Below are 14,520 nucleotides of genomic sequence, written 5' to 3'. Positions count from 1 at the left end.
GACTTGGTTCTTTGCTCAGGTGCTTAAAGGGTGAAATTAAGATATCATCTGAGCTAAATTCTTAACTGAAAACTCACGAAGAGTCTGCTTCCAAACTTTACTCAGGTTGTTGTCAGACGACTTCTCAATAGTAGGACCTGTGTCTCCATTTTCTTGCTAACCGTCACCCCAAGGCTGCTCGCAACCCCTAGAGACAAACAGCAGCCATTGTTTTGCATTGTATTTAATTTGCCAGATTTTCATGAGTTTTCCCATCAATATTCTTAAGTGAAATTGATTTATAATTTTTTGTGGCAATTATAAAAAAGTTTGCACATATTTTTAGTGCACATAAATATTTACATTATGGCGAGCAATGGTTATTTGCAATGAAACTTTTTTTTTTTTTACACCGTATAATTGCCTTGCTGTGAAGGAGTATTGCAAGTTAGCTGTGTATAGCATTTGGTTCATGTTAATCTTATACCCAGTCTTTCTCTCCCAGTATTCACGTATGTTAAGAATCTTCATCTTTAGTGGGTGCCTGGGTGGCTCAGTGAGTTAAGTGGCTGACTTTTGCTCAAGATCAGGTCTTGATCTCAAGGTTGGTGGGTTCCTGTTGGGCTCTGTGCTGACAGCTCAGAGCCTGGAGCCTGCTTTGGATTCTGTGTCTCCCTCTCTCGCTTGGCCCCTCCCCTACTCACATACTATCTTTCTGTCTCTAAAAAATAAACATTAAAAAAAAAGAATCTTGACCTTTAGGATCTATGGTCATATTAATTAATTTTTAAATTCTAGGTAAAATGTTAATGTCTGTTAGTGAAAGCAAAGTGTCCAGAAATCAGGTGTTTTTTGACATTGCATATCTGGGTAATGTTGGGCTTCAGATTTCCATGCTCAGCCTGGGAACATGCAGGCCTTTTCATATAGTTAATCTTCAAAGGTATTTTTCCATCACTAACCAGCAGCAAGTTTGTTGTAATTCAAATTTTCATAAGTAGTAGTTTACTCCTAAAGTAAAAATGATGTTAGGAATGGAGACTTTAATAAAACCTAAGTAAATGATAGGTTTTTTCTTTTTAAACAAAATACTTACTCTCCTTACCTTTTGGGACAGTGGCTCACTCAGGAGTAAGGTATCTAGAACTGAAAATTCTTTCTGGTTCTAAGTGATGATAATTGAACTTTAAGCATTTGGTTCTTTAACCAAATAAGGTTATAGTTAACTTTATAAAAAGCTGCCATATGGCTTTCTAATGTAGCATTATTATTCCACATCCCCATCAACTATATATGAAAGCTTCAGTTTCTCAAAATCCTAGCCAATATTTGATATTTTCTGTTTATTATTATTATTGTTGTTATTATTTTATTATTCTTATCACTGCTATCTTAGGGGATATGTAATAGTATATTATTGTGGTTTTAATTTGCATTTTCCTAATGACTAATTATATTGAGCACTGTTTTTTATACCATAGTTGAATATTTTATTTTAATTTAACAGATAAATTCACATTTATTCATCACACTTTAAATATGAAGCCAAAGCTTTTCTTTTTTTTCTTTTATAGTTTATTGTCAAGTGGTTTCCATATAACATCCAGTGCCCATCCCTACAAGTGCCCTCCTTTATGCCCGTTACCCCCTTTTCCCTTTCCCCCCATCCCCTTCAGCCCTCAGGTCCTTTTCAGTATTCAAGAGTCTCTCATGATTTGCCTCACTCCCTCTCCCTAACTCTTTCTCCCCCTTTCCCTCCCCATGGTCTTCTGTTAGGTTTCTCCTGTTAGACCTATGAGTGAAAACATATGGTATCTGTCCTTCTCTGCCTGACTTATTTTGCTTAGCATGACATCCTCGAGGTCCATCCACCTTGCTACAAATGGCCAGATTTCATTCTTTCTCATTGCCATATAGCATTCCACTATATATATATAAATAATATCTTCTTGATCCATTTATCAGTTGATGGACATTTAGGCTCTTTCCATGATTTGTCTATTGTTGAAAGTGCCGCTATGAACATTGGGGTACATGTGCTCCTATACATCAGCACTTCTGTATCTCTTGGGTAAATCCCTAGCAGGGCTATTGCTGGGTCATAGGGGAGTTCTATGGATAGTTTTTTGAGGAACCTCCACACTGTTTTCCAGAGCGGCTGCACCAGTTTATATTCCCACCAACAGTGTAGGAGGGTGCCTGTCTCTCCACACCCTTGCCAGCATCTATAGTCTCTTGATTTGTTCATTTTAGCCACTCTGACTGGTGTGAGGTGGTATCTCAGAGTGGTTTTGATTTGTATTTCCCTGATGAGGAGTGAGGCTGAGCGTCGTTTCATGTGTCTGTTGGCCATCTGGATGTGATGATATTCTTGAAAAATCGCAAAAATGCTTCATACTAAGTTGTTCATTAGAGTTTTGTGTACTAGGTTGCTCTGTTCACCCCTGGGAACAGCTGAGAAGAGGGTATAGTTGGTTGCCTGGCAGACATTCTAGTTAAATGAAATGCAGTGTTGCTAAAGCTGAGTATAAGTTACATACGGTTTAAGAAATTAAATATAGATAAGTAACTGGGTATAGTTGTTAGTGTCAACACTGCACGTATGAATTCTCAATATTTGTGAATAAATACTATAATTGAGAGAACATTTTCCAGATAATCACTACATTTGTTCACTTTACTTAGCACTTAATTATGGTTTACACACTATTGTAAGCGCTTTACATATATTAACTCACTTAATCCTCACAACAACCCTTTGATCAAGGTTAGCTGGCAAGTGGAGATGCCAGGAATTGATGTCAGTGTCTGGCTTTGGAGTCGATGCGCTTAATCACTACTCTACTGGTCTTATAAAGCCAATGGGAAAGAAAACAGTGCTTTTCTCAAAGAGTCTTTCAGGCTTGGAGAAGCAGATTCCTTCTATTAATAAAGGCAGAAGGAATGCAATCACAAACTGACTGCTTCTGTTTTCTCAAACTTAAATCTTATTTACTCCTGCTTCTAAGGGAAGGAAAGCCAGGCTGAACCATGAAAGAGGAAATGGGGTGTTTGGTCTCCTTTTCTCATACTACCTTGTTTCTATAAAATTCAGTGATAGACAGTCATTTGTTGATCGTGTAACTTGGGCTAAGCATTAGAGTCTGTTGTGAAGTCTGGAAACAATTAGATGCATTCCCTGACTTCAAAGAAAGAAGCTACCTGCTGTGTGCTGAAACAGGAGTGATGAGTGAGCCCGGCTCAGGATCGGAATGAGAGCAGAGCTGGGGATGCCTTATGGTATCTCCTGTGTGGACCTTCCTCAGTTCCCCCCACTCCACAGTCAGACTAAAACAGTCTAAAGGATGAATAGGTGCTGGTGTAATGAGTGGGTGAAATGATCGACCAGCCCTCCAGAAAGAGCAGCATTTGCAGAGATGCAAGGGATAAGCTATGCTTTGCAACCTCCCTGATAAGTCATTTGGGTACTGATTAAACCCCACAGTTAAGGGCCCCATTCTAGATTCTTTTAATCAGGATCTCCAGGGGAGGGGCTGAGGAGACTGCTAGTTCAGGAGCTTGGGAAACACCAGACAAGCGGAACACAGTTTGTTCATGAATATAGTCAGGATGAATTTCCGAAAGAATGGTTGAAGATGAGGTCAGATGCAGTGAGGGCCATTTTATGTCATGCCTATATTTTGTGATTGTTTGGTCTTCTATATGTATCCTACTTAATGGTGGTTACTTGTCATGTATCAACAGGTGTACGGAACGGACCATTTACTTAGCAATGGACAACTTTATTTAACTTGAAAAGCAATATATTGAAAGTTTGGACCACAGTCCAGCTTATAGGGTTTACAACCTTGACTTCTGTATGACCTGAGTAATAGCCAAAGAGGAGAGTGAGAGTGGGGAATAAAATGAACATTGTTTGTCCCCAGTGTGCCCCATCACTCTTCATGGTGTCTCATTTTTTTCATTAGCAAGCTGAGGTGCAGCGGTTAATTACATAGGTCATATACCTAATAAGTGATACAGCTGATATTTGAGCTGGAGGCAATAGAACAGGAAGAATTTGATGTCAAAAAGTGATAAACATTGTGCTCATTCACTCAATTAAAATAGGGGAACTGGAAAATGCAGGGTTAGGGTCAGGGGCTATAGTAAAAAGGTTTCTGACAGTTGTTATCATGTGAAAATATGTGCCCAATATTCTGTTTTTTTCTTTTTTTTAACTTTTTTAAATCTTTATTTTTGAGAGAGAGAGAGAGACATACACAGCATGAGCAGGGGAGGGACAGAGAGAGAGGGGAAGACACAAAAGCCAAAGCAGGCTCCAGGCTCCTTGCTGTCAGCAGAGAGCCTGACCGGGCAGGGGGGGGCTTGAGCTCATGGACTGCAAGATCATGACCTGAGCCAAAGTTGGACACTTAACTAATTTTGCTGCCCAGGAGCCCGTTTTCTTTTTAAGAGAAACTAAATATCAGTTCTTTTAAACATGTATTTATTTTTGATAGCGTGAGTGGGAGAGGGTCAGAGAGAGAGGGAGACACAGAATCCGAAGCAAGCTCCAGGCACTGAGCTAGCTGTCAGCACAGAGCCTGACCCAGGGCTCCAACCCACGAACCATGAGATTGTGACCTGAGCCAAAGATGGACACTTAACTGACTGAGCCACTCAGGCACCCCTTAAATATCAGTATTTTATGTCAATTATATCTATTTGAAAAGGTTGATCCTATATCAAAAAACAAATTCTAACAATGTGTTTGCCACCACTATAAGATACATCATTGGAAGAATTTTGCTTAAAGACCACTGGTTTGTGACCTCTAGATTAAATAATCTCTAAAGTCTAAGCTTTAAAATACTGTGATTCCTGCTGATTCTTAATGAGGTATGACTTACTCTGATTTGCTTGCCTTTTGAGATCTTAAAGAAGTTTTACTGAAGATTTATGGGAACTATTATTAATCACAGAACCTTCTTTAAGCATTAATGCATCTTTAGTTTGCCTGGGTAGATAAAGAAAGATTAAAAGGCTACCTTCTGGCCATGATGGGAAAAGTGTTTCCCTCCCTGAACATTCTAGTCTAGTGGCCATTTCCCCCTGCCTTTCTGCCATAACACGAGCTGAAAGTAGATCTATTCACTTCTGTGTATACTTTCAGCCCATTGTGGAGCCACATGCAATCATGGTCTTTCCAAAGTGTGTGTAGCTACATACCAGTAGACCTTGAGACCAATTCAGTGCCTCTTTACCAGTATTAAAATGGGAGAGAGACTGAGCAAGAGAGAGAATAGAGTAGAATAGAACATGCATTGCCAGTAGTAAGAACAGGCATTGTTTTGTATTTTCTGTTTCAGCTGTGTATGTATTTGCGTGTGTGGCGGTTATAGGTTACATCACAGAATGTATTTCTCACTGGTCTGACAGTTGACAGATTTTGAAAATGCTTGAGCTAGAATGTCTAGGTAGATTCTTCCTTCAACATTCCTGCTCCATATAAAGTGGCTTCAGTTCTAAACTCCACACCTTAAAAATGAATAATCCAGTGAAGAAATGGGCAGAAGACATGAATAGACACTTCTTCAAAGAGGACATCCAGATGGCCAACAAACACATGAAACGATGCTCACTGTCACTCATCATCAGGGAAATACAAATCAAAACCACACCGAGATACCCTCACACCAGTCAGAGTGGCTAAGACGAACAAATCAAGAGACTATAGATGCTGGCGAGGATGTGGAGAAATGGGCACCCTCCTACACTTTTGGTGGGAATGTAAACTGGTACAGCTGCTCTGGAAAACAGCAGTTCCTCAAAAAACTATCAATAGAACTCTCCTATGACCCACAGTGGCACTGCTGGGGAGCTACCCAAGGGATACAGAAGTGCTGATGGATAGGGGCACATGTACTCCAATGTTCATAGCAGCACTGTCAACAATAGCCAAATCATGGAAAGAGCCTAAATGTCCATCACCTGATAAATGGATCAAGAAGATATTGTTTATATATATAGTGGAATGCTACATGGCAATGAGAAAGAAGGAAATCTGGCCATTCACAGCAACGTGGATGGACCTCGAGGGTGTCATGCTAAGCAAAATAAGTCAGGCAGAGAAGGACAGATACCATATATTTTCACTCATAGATCTAATAGGAGAAACCTAACAGAAGACCATGGGGAGGGGAAGGGGGAAAAAGAGTTAGGGAGAGGGAGGGAGGGAAGTCATGAGAGACTCTTGAGTACTGAAAAGGACCTGAGGGCTGAAGGGGGAAAGGGGAAGGGGAAGGGGGGGGATGGTCATGGAGGAGGGCACTTGTGGGGAAGAGCACCGGGTGTTACATGGAAACCAATTTGACAATAAACTATTCATAAAAAAAATTTCTAAACTGGAAATTTGAAAGGATATTTACCACATCTTAATTATCTCCATATCGGGTCTCTTTGCAGTCCCGTAAAAACGCTATTCGTGTCTCTGTCTTGTGTAGAGCAGTCCTCTGATCTAGTAATCACTCTTCAGGAGAGAATGGCAGTGTTGGGGGAAGGCATTACAAGATAATGAGCTGCCTGGCCTTGGAGAGAAGGTCAGAGATTCGATGGCTGAGGAGGACGCTGGCCCAATTCAGCCCCAATTCAGTCCTCACTAAAATTTCCTGGGAATGAGAACAGGGGAAGGGAGAAGACAATATCTGAGTAAACAGAGCACCTACTGAAAGTGTTCTTAAACCACTTATACCTTGAACCGTTGGGTCATATATGTATTTGATATGGGGGGAAATGGTAAATTTTACTGCCTTTACTGCCCTTTAAGACTTTCCAGAAGTTGATGAGGAGTGTTTTAGTGGGCTTTTGTTTGTTTTGCCAGATCACCTACAGCTCCTGGATCTCGGCGCATTTTGGACATGACGGAGTGCCTTCAATGGGCCAGGTATCACTGGCAGCGGCTGATGGGCAGCACACACGGGGAGGACGATGAGAGGCCGTACAGCTACTCCTCTCTGCTCGCCTGCAGGGGCGCGCCCTCCCGAACCCCCAAACTGGCAGCAAAGCACCGCGTCGTCATCCCCCACCTCTGGCCCTTCAAGGATGAGTACGAAAAGTTCTCCGGCACCTACGTCAATAACCGAATACGAACGACAAAGTACACACTTCTAAATTTTGTGCCAAGAAACTTATTTGAACAATTTCACAGGTACTTTTATTCCTTTTTTTTTTTTTTTTTTTGAAAACACTCTTGATATGTTCTTTGTCATTCTGGTTGATAAAAGATTTTTCATTTCCGTAACATATGTTTCCTAAGCCTACGACTTGGGACGTTTTCTTTGACGATTCAGGTAGAGTCTGTTGTGAAAAGATGACCCCTCACGTTCACACAGCACTTCACCATTGGTAAGACGCCTTCCCTTGGCCACAGCAGATCTCGTTATTTTCATATTCCAGATTAGGAAACAAAGGTCAGTGCCGTGGTTTACCCAGCGTCACACCTGCTTCCTTGTTCTTCCCATTAGTCCACGCTGCATTTTAATGTTAGCTTTTTCTTATAGGATATGGGGAAATAGAGCTCTGAAGCAAATGCAGATATAAGATGTTACTAGGTGAAGTAATGACAGAGTTCAGTTTAATATGTATTTACTGAACCTCTGCTGTGAGTTTAGGCACTGAAGGAAATGCAAGTCCCATTGGTGCTCTTTTCCTAAGGGAGTTTGCTATATACGATGAAAAGACACCGTGGACGTGATGAGTGTTATAAAGTCCTACCAAGTAGGGAGGAAGCCTCAAAATGAGAAATACTAGAGCAATAGAAGAGGAAATGGCATTTGAACTTAATTATGGAGAGTGGTGAGATTTTTCAAGGCAAAGGTGTTGGCAAAGCACATTTCAGACATAGGAATGAATAGGTGTAAAAACAGAAAGGGATTAGCATAGATTTGCCTGAGGCCTGGAATGTAGACCCTTCTGTCTAACACATTAGAAGCAAAGCAAAGGCAGAGAGAACATTCTGGCATATGCTGTATATATTCTGGTGAGTGGTAAGACCTGAGCTTAGAAAAATGTGGGAATGTAAAGGATTATCTGTTACAGATATTATGGGTTAGATGTGGGGAATTAAGTAAAAAGATGGTGTGAATATTTTGAGCTGAGTTAACCAGGAGGATTAGCAGAAGAAGTAAAGACAGGAATAAAGCAAAAGTTGGCTAGATTATTTTGGTTTTATAAATGTTGAGTTTGAGATGCTAATGTGTGAATAAAGAGATTTTCAACATTCATTATTCATTCTACATATATTCATTCTCATTATTCACTCTACTTAGGCTCTACATGCATTTATTGAATGGTGGGTATGTCTAAAGTATAGATGTGAATTTGTTGAATTAATAGCTTTAAATGCTATGGGTGAGTCTGTCTTGTATGAAGTTTATAATCTAGTGCACTTGATTGAATTAGAATCTGGAACTTGAACAGAATCCAGGGCTAGTGCTCTAAGTTTGGATGCAGTCCACATGGAAACAATAGAAGCCAAAAAATATATACATAGCAAAAAGTGTTAAGAAAGACATTTTTGGAGTAAGAGGAGTTGGAGGCGAGGAATGAGAAACGTGGGGAAAATTATTTGGAGAAGTTTAAGGTTAATGGAGAAAATATGTGATAAAAACCCAAGGGGCTATGCAGGTCTGTGATTTTAAGGAAATGAGCCACTTGAATTTACCTTAGGGACCAGTGGAGAAGTATTTGAATATATAAAACCAAGGAGTGGAGAAAGTTCCTGAAAAAGTGAATAGCAGAAGAGCTGAAATAGAAGGGTAGGTCTCCAGGGAGGAAAAAAAACCTCTCGGGCTTCTCTGTTTATCTTGAGCCTTGTTTGAATCTAATGTTTGTACTTGCAAATGAACTTCTGAAGGCTAGAGAATTGGAGTTTTTAAAAATATGTTTCTGCAACGCATTAACACTGAATTTCCTCTAATTTTTTTGAGCCTTTAAAATGAAAATAGCATCTTCTATTATGCTTTATGTTTTACACAACTCAAGACTATCCTGCTCCAACATTCACTATTATTTTTTAAAAAAACACCTCCCACTTATTAAAGTAATGCCCTTAGCTGGATGTCTAGAGAAGGGACACATTGCTCAGATCTGTTAGGTTGTGTAGTTATCTATCCCGTAGCATCGAAAATGAACTAGTAGAAATTTGTCAGAAATCACCCTGCGGTGTTGTTGCCCCACTTGCTTTAAGCTTCTTCGTGATTTGTTAACACCTGCTTGTGTGTGTTTGGATTTGCAGAGCTGCCAATTTATATTTCCTGTTTCTAGCTGTCTTGAACTGGGTGCCTTTGGTCGAAGCCTTCCAAAAGGAAATTACAATGTTGCCTCTGGTTGTGGTCCTTACGATTATCGCCATTAAAGATGGTTTGGAAGATTACCGAAAATACAAGATTGACAAACAGATCAACAATCTAGTGACTAAAGTTTATAGTAGGTAAGTGTAACAGGAATTGTGCTGGGGAGTACACATGTCTTATTTAGAAACACGCAGACTGTTACCTTTTTCCCCCTTAGATGTGATCAGGACCCTGTCTGGTGATGGTGGTGTTGTTTTCCACTTATGTTTGTTAATGACCTTCAGTGGGTTTAGCTCAGACGTCATAGCAGAACCAAAATGTGTAAGATGGTCCTGATTTACGATGGTCTGATTTAGGATTCTGTGACTTTACAGTGGTACAAGGCAATATGTGTTCAGTAGAAACCTTACTTCAAAATACGAATTTTGACCTTTTCCCTGGGTGAGCGATGTGGTGAGATACTTTCATGATGCTGGGCGGTAGCAGGGAGCCCAGTTCCCAGCCAGCCCTGTGGTCGCGGGGCTAAGTAATTATTTTGTACCCACACAGTCATTCTGTTTTCCACTTTCAGTACAGTATCAGTAAATTACGTGAGATGTTCAACACTTTGTTATAAAATGGGCTTTGTGTTAGATGATTGTGCCCAACTATAGGCCCATGGGTAAGCATTCTAAGCACATTTAAATTAGGCTAGGCTGAACTATGCTGTTTTGTAGGCTAGGTGTTTTACGTGCATTTTTGACCTACAATATTTTCACCTTGCAATAGGTTTATTGGAATGTAACCCTTTTATAAGTCAAGGAAGATCTCTAAAAGTCATTGTCAACCCAGGAGTTGATAAAGCAAAAGCTTCTATAACTTATTATAAGTGGAATTGAAAGCATTAAACTTCAAACCATAAGAAAGCAAGCAAGCAAGCAGATAGCTTTTAATTCTGGATGTTATAATTTGGGATTAAGAAGAGAATGGGATAAGAAAAATAGGAATGGATATGAAAAAGAAGATGGGATGTGGAGAAAAAGACAAGTACTGATTGAGGAAAGGGATACTAAAAAATGGGGAAGAGTGTTTTGGTTGTTGTTTTTTTTTTAAGATTTTTTAAGTATTCTCTATAGCCAACGTGGAGCTCGAACTCACAACCCTGAAATCAAGAGTTGCATGCTTGGGGCGCCTGGGTGGCTCAGTCAGCTAAGCGTCTGACTTCGACTTGGGTCATGATCATCATGATTCATGAGTGCAAGCCCCACATAGAGCTCTGTGGTGACAGCTCAAAGCCTGGAGTCTGCTTCAAATCCTGTGTCTCCTTCTCTCTCTGCCCCTCCCCCACGCATGCTTTGTCTCTCTCAAAAATAAATAAACATTAAAAAAAATTTTTTAAAAAAGGTTGCATGCTCTCCTGAATGAGCCAGCCAGGCACCTCAAGAGTGTTCCTTTTTGTACACAAAACTAGCAACTTACAAAACTCTTCCTGTTGCAGCAGCAAAACGTATTCATTATAGGACTTTTCAGAAGCATATGTGCTCTGCTGGAGACTTGTATCTTCAGTATTTATTAAATAGATGACTGTGTAGCTAAAAATGAAGTCTGTAAAAGTGAGTTTTGAACTGTGTTATATGTTGTAAATCTACGTCCACAAATTATTGCGATGCTGGAGTGCAGAGATAACTGTAACACGGCTGTATATTCCTTTTAAGTCCTGTGCTCATTGTGTGCATGAGTTTTACGAACTTAAGACTGTGCTACATATATTTTTATCCTAGTTGCTTTGTCCTAGTATTGCACCACAAACACCTCCCATGTCTTTGTGAAGATGATATTTTCATATTTCATACTTTTGTGAACATGAGTTACAAAGTTTATTATATTTTCTGGCATTATGTCTCATGAGAAATGTATCTACTTTTTAAAATGCTGTTTATTTAAAAAAAATTTTTAATGTTTGTTTATTTTTGACAGAGAGAGAGAGAGAGAGAGAGAGCAGAAGCAGAGGGAGGGCCAGAGAGAAGGGGACAGAAGATCCAAAGCAGGCTCTGTACTGTCACAGAGTTTGATGTGGGGCTCGAACTCATGAACCACGAGGTCATGCCCTGAGCCAAAGCCAGACACGTAACTGACTGAGCCACCCAGGTGCTCCTGTATCTACTTTTTAAAAAGTCTTCATTAGGGTCACCTGGGTGGCTCAGTTGGTTAAGCGTCTGACTCTTGATTTTGGCTCAGGCCATGATCTCCTGGTTCATGAGATCAAGCACCACTGTTAGTGCGGAACCCACTTGGGATATTCTCTCTCCCACTTTCTCTGCCTCTTCCCCTCCCACATGTATGTACTCATTCTCAAAAATAAAATAAATAAACTTTAAAAAGTCATCATTAGAACAGATTTGTGACATTCTGAATCTAATATGTTAATAGCTTTACAAACAAGTTTATGATGTTGCTTTTTTTTTTATTTTCAGGAGTAGGAGTGTTTTGAGGCTACTGAGTATATTAACTTGGCCTGAGGTAACCCATTAAAGGAGCAGTAATGAGAAATGAAGAGAGGGAGTGTGAGGCCTACTGTGGAGGGACTTTACCTCCAGGCCACTGCTTGGACATTGCATTAGCCAGGGTTGTTCAGAGGAATGAGATTTATTATAAGGAATTGGCTCCTGTGATAACGGAGGCCAAGAAGCCCCAGCCACACAAGCTGGAGTCTCCAGAAGGCCAGCAGTGCAGTATGAAGGTCTGAGAGCCAGAGAATTGATGGCATAGATTATAGTGAGAGTCTGAAGCCTGAGAACCAGGAATGCTGAGGTCAGACCATCAGTGTCCCAGGTCAAGCATCAGAAAGACAGAGAGTAAATTCAACCTTTCTCTGCCTTTTTGTTCTCAAGGGATTGGGTGAGGGCCATCTGTTTACTTAGTTCCCTAATTAGAATACTGTTTCTCCCAGGAACACTCTCACAGACACACCTAGAAGTACAGTAAGAGACAGTAATTTGGAATGATTATGAGGAACAAAAGTCCAGATTTTGACCAATTTTAAGATTACCCAGCAGTACCAAATTTAGCCAATGGGAAGAATGCTTCTTATATGTATTTTAAAATACAAGTTAGTGTATATAAATAATGACTGACTTTTAGTGGGAGTTTAAAGTTGGTAATGTGTGTTTGTTTGCTTTTCAAACTTGTTCTAAATAAGCTCTAATTCTGATTTTCTCTGTTAGTAGCTGTATAATCTTGTGCACATTGCATAAGCTAGTTAAACCCCAGTTCCTTTCATTATGAATATAATAGTAATAAAACAGTAAGCAATAGTACTCAGCCATTTCTAAAAGCTAAGTCAAGGTTAGCCAGTAGGCTAGTAATAACTATTAGCTAGAATTTGTCACATTATTAAAGTTATTTAATCAACATTTGAGAACTCCTTAGGAGACTGTTTTGTAAATATTAAAATTGCCTTGTGGGAGACCTGGTCTAATTTTTTTCTAAGGTGTCCTTTTGGACATAATCCTCATCTGTTTTAGATTATTTGCATACAAACTTAAAGATAAGATGTAATATTCTATTTAATTGTTTATAGTCTATCCCAAGATGCCACTTTATTTCAAAGTAGAATCAGGTAATTTGTCTTCTTATGTATTATTTTATGTAATTTGCTTTTGTTTGGTGTTGCATAAGAAATGCTGCTTACCTTTTTCCTCCTCCCCTCAAATTATTTTTGGAACAAATTATAAAGAAAATAAACGTAGTTTATAAGATTATGCCTTGCTGATTTAAACGTGCTAACAACTTAAATTGCTATGAGCAAATTATGCCTCAGCAAAATTAAGGTGAAAGTATGAGCTATTAAATTGTGCCAGCTTTTGGAAGAAGCATATTAACATTTCTGTGTAGATAATTTGATTCTTGTTTGTAATATGCGGTCTTTCACATGGTGCTTGTCTATGGGCAAGTATCTTGGGAAATAACAAACACTAATATAGAAATTAAGCATTTAAGCTTTATTATACCTCAGTTAAGTTGGAATGAGCCATTATGGAAAACCTAAGTTTCTTAAGATTGCCTTTAAAATAGCAGCTGTGTATAAGGTAGTAATGTTTCAAGATAATAGAAGTCTGTCAAAAACAAAACTACTAATCACTCAATAAATTTGAGTGCCTACTCTGTTGTAAGCAATGAGAGATTTAAAGATTTAAACAAAAAATGGGAAAAAAATAGATACAATACCTTCCCTCTAGGAACCTACATTACTTTCTGATTTTTTAATTAATAGTTTATTACCAAGTTGGTTTCCATAGAACACCCAGCGCTCTTCCCCACAAGTGCCCCTCTCCATGACCATCACTCCCCATTCCCCTTTCCTCCTCCCTCTTCAGCCCTCAGTTTGTTCTCAGCATTCAAAAGTCAAGAAATTGATCCCATTCACAATTGCACGAAAAACAATAAAATACCAGGAATAAACCTAACCAAAGACGTAAAAGATCTGTATGATGAAAACTATAGAAAGCTTATGAAAGAGATTGAAGAAGGCACAAAGAAATGGAGAAACATTCCATGCTCATGGATCATAAGAATAAATATTGTTAAAATGTCATTATTACCCAAAGCAATCTACACATTCAATGCAATCCCTATCAAAATTGCACCAGCATTCTTCTCAAAGCTAGAAAAAATTATCTTAAAATTCGTATGGAACCACAAAAAACCCCGAACAGTCAAAGTAATATTGAAAAAGAAAACCAAAATGGGAGGCATCACAATTCCAGACGTTAGCCTCTACTACAAAGCTGTCATCACCAAGACAGTATGGTATTGGCACAAAAACAGACACATAGACCAAAGGAATAGAATAGAGAGCCCAGAACTGGACCCACAAGTGTATGGCCAATTAAGGAAAGAGTATCCAATGGAAAAAAGACTGCCTCTTTAGCAGGTGGTGCTGGGAAAGCTGGACAGCAACATGCAGAAGAATGAAACTAGACCACTTTCTTACACCATTCACAAAAATAAACTCAAAATGGATAAAGGACCTGAATGTGAGACAGGAAATCATCAAAACCCTAGAGAAGAAAGCAGGAAATAACCTCCTTGACCTCAATTGCAGCAATTTCCTCCTTGACACATCCCCAAAGGCAAGGGAATCAGGAAAAAGTGAACTCTTGGGACCTCATCAAGATAAAAAGTTTCTGCACTGCAAAGGACACAATCAAAAAAGCTCATAGGCAAC

At 39.3% G+C, this 14,520-nt stretch overlaps 1 protein-coding gene across 5 annotated transcripts in view; it reads left to right on the top strand.

Moving 5' to 3' along the window:
• Positions 1–14,520, top strand: part of ATP10D (ATPase phospholipid transporting 10D (putative)) — a 109,584-nt gene that overhangs the window by 29,135 nt on the left and 65,929 nt on the right. For 4 of the 5 annotated variants that reach the window (XR_003911541.1, XM_029946203.1, XM_029946193.1 and 1 more), the window contains exons 2-3: positions 6,842–7,168; positions 9,257–9,451. Coding sequence is in view for 4 of the 5 variants with exons in the window: in XM_029946203.1 (XP_029802063.1) it covers positions 6,879–7,168; positions 9,257–9,451 (485 nt within the window). In the remaining variant the exon portion in view is untranslated. Of the gene's footprint in view, positions 1–6,841; positions 7,169–9,256; positions 9,452–14,520 lie in introns of those variants that run through there. The other variant, XM_029946212.1, reaches the window with a different exon arrangement.

Source organism: Suricata suricatta, chromosome 1 (genome assembly GCF_006229205.1).
Source record: "Suricata suricatta isolate VVHF042 chromosome 1, meerkat_22Aug2017_6uvM2_HiC, whole genome shotgun sequence".
NCBI classification, from domain to species: Eukaryota; Metazoa; Chordata; class Mammalia; order Carnivora; family Herpestidae; genus Suricata; species Suricata suricatta.
Note: the sequence above shows the minus strand (reverse complement) of the source record. Positions and strands in the feature narration are given on the sequence as shown.